General features: G+C 50.0%; 1 protein-coding gene across 2 annotated transcripts in view; it reads left to right on the forward strand.

The window, feature by feature from the left end:
- The window catches only part of cfap44 (cilia and flagella associated protein 44), an 18,767-nt gene that overhangs the window by 12,932 nt on the left and 3,335 nt on the right, over nucleotides 1–2,500 (forward strand). For both annotated transcript variants that reach the window (XM_077013486.1, XM_077013485.1), the window contains exons 26-32: nucleotides 1–22; nucleotides 493–676; nucleotides 771–884; nucleotides 1,031–1,161; nucleotides 1,335–1,451; nucleotides 1,672–1,873; nucleotides 1,966–2,126. The exon at nucleotides 1–22 is cut by the window's left edge and continues 182 nt beyond it. In XM_077013486.1, the coding sequence (XP_076869601.1) occupies nucleotides 1–22; nucleotides 493–676; nucleotides 771–884; nucleotides 1,031–1,161; nucleotides 1,335–1,451; nucleotides 1,672–1,873; nucleotides 1,966–2,126 (931 nt within the window). The remainder of the gene's footprint in view (nucleotides 23–492; nucleotides 677–770; nucleotides 885–1,030; nucleotides 1,162–1,334; nucleotides 1,452–1,671; nucleotides 1,874–1,965; nucleotides 2,127–2,500) is intronic.

A 2,500-nucleotide genomic window follows, 5' to 3' on the forward strand; every position in this document is an offset into this window, starting at 1 on the left:
GCAGGAGGAGAAAGAGCTGAGGGTGAGTGTGTGTGTGTGTGTGTGTGTGTGTGTGTGTGTGTGTGTGTGTGTGTGTGTGTGTGTGTGTGTGCTACCGTAAAATTTTTAATAATATTTGTGCTTATTTTTAGTTTCTCTTAACAAGTGATTTTAAGAGTATTTTGAAGAGTATTTCACCTACTATAACCGAGCGGGTAAAAAAACCCTTCTTGGCTGAACTCAGTAATTAGCAGGTAAACATTTCAACAAGGTTTGGCTGTGTTAACCAATCATGAAACTTCTCTACCAGGAAGTGGGTGGTCCTTCCTGTGGAATGATTTGCATGTGCATGCAGCCCATGAAGGTGTGGGAGGGGCAGGCTGGGATCACACGTGTGACTGAACAGAGGCATGCAGACGTTTCCTACGTCCTGGGGACGTTAGCAAGACCTGAGAGTTCCTTCTCATTTTGAACTTTTTCACTTTTTCTCGTGTGTGTGTGTGTGTATCTTAGTTAAAGCTGGAGGAATGTAAGCAACAGTTGGAGGTGAAGCAGAGAGACATTGCCAAACTGCAGGAGAGAGAGAGGGGCGTGGCCTCCTCCTTCCAGACCTCACTGGAAGAGAACAATACGTTTGCAGACTTCCTTACACGGGTCTTCAGGAAAAAGATCAAACGAAAGAAAGACAAGACTGATGGTCAGATTTTGTGTGTGTGTGTGTGTGTGTGTGTGTGTGTGTGTGCATATGGTATGGGGGAAGGGGTTTACTGCATGTTGTCTGTCTACAATAGGAGAAGAAGAGGACAGTGATGAAGACTCTGAGGAAGAGTCAGAGTGGGATGATGATGAGGATGATGAAGGGTCAGAGGGTACAGGTGCCCTTAATGACAGTGTGTGCCCCCCAAGTAAGTTTCTATAAGACATAATATCACACCGATACTCTCTTAGATCCATCAGCACTGACATTCCTAAAACGTACATGAGTCTAGCGAACAGTCAGCGTGAGGAGTGTGTGTTTGAGTTAGCGTATGTGTGCACGTTTGTCTGCAAGACTGTGACCAGCAGCTCTTTGAGGATACGTTGAAGTTACGGGAACATCGTCTGGACGTGGAGGAACTGCTGGTGGAGCAGAGGAGATGTGCGGAGGCACTGAAGAAAGAGAGGGACTCACTGGCCAAGAAGGTCGGAGAACTTAGATCAACTCCTCTGTTCTCTCCTCCTCTCTCCTCCTCTCTCCTCCTCTCCTCTCCTCTCCTCTCCCATCTGTGGTCTCCTCCTTCCTCTTCTGTACATATTGCTTCTATTTCTTGTAGTCAGAGAACTAGAGAAATGTATGTGTGTGTTTGCTCCATCAGGAGAAGATAGTGCAGAGCAATCTACAGGCAGCAGAGGGCGATGTTGAGCTCTTCAACAGAGAAAAGCAGCAGAAACTCAATGAGCTTGATGTGGTTGTGCCACTGAAACTGCACCAGGTGTGTGTGTGTGTGTGTGTGTGTGTGTGTGTGTGTGAGTGTGTGTGTGTGTGTGTGTGTGTGTGTGTGTGTGTGTGTGTGTGTGTGTGTGTGTGTGTGTGTGTGTGTGTGAGTGTGTGTGTGAGTGTGTATGTGTGTGTGTGTGTGTGTGAGTGTGTGTGAGTGTGTATGTGTGTTATTACACTATTACAGCTCCCCCCTCTCTGCTGTCCTTTGCCAGATAGAGTTGGTGAGTAACGGCGTCCTGCCCGCTAAGCTGACCTCAGCTCTGGTGCTGAACGCCGCGGGTCTGGGCCGCCTGCACGGCCGCATCAAAGAGCTGCAGCAGGAGAAGCAGCAGCAGGGGGAGCTCTACCGTCAGGCCCGGCAGAGACACGCCCAGCTCAGCCTTGACCGCAGGGACATGGAGGCCAGGATCCAGGGTGAGTCTGGGGAAGCAAGTGAGCCTGTAGCTCCCAGTGGAGTGGAGGCTTTAAGAATCTGTGTGTGTGTGTGTGTGTGTGTGTGTGTGCAGAGCTGGAGGCACGCTGTGAGAAGATGATGATGTTGAGGTTTGGGCAACTGGTGGACATGGAGGTCCTACAGACTCTATCAGGCAGCAGGACACTGGAGGAGATGAAACAGAAGAACAGAGAGAGAGAAGATCAGTACAGACACGAACTACAGATCTGGCAGGTACACACACACACACACACACACACACACACACACACACACACACACACCCCAAACACACACACACACACACACACACACACACACACACTCACCACACCCCCCCCCCCCCCCCCCCCACACACACACACACACACCCCACTCATGCACACACACACACACACACACACACCCCACTCATGCACACACACACACACACACACACACACACACACACACACACTCTACACACACCACTCACACACACACACCCCAGACACACACACACTCACCACACACACACACACACACACACACACACACACACACACACCACACACACACACCACTCACACACACACACACACCCCCACTCATACACACACACACACTCA

The sequence above is a fragment of the Brachyhypopomus gauderio genome, chromosome 7 (assembly GCF_052324685.1).
Source record: "Brachyhypopomus gauderio isolate BG-103 chromosome 7, BGAUD_0.2, whole genome shotgun sequence".
NCBI lineage: Eukaryota > Metazoa > Chordata > Actinopteri > Gymnotiformes > Hypopomidae > Brachyhypopomus > Brachyhypopomus gauderio.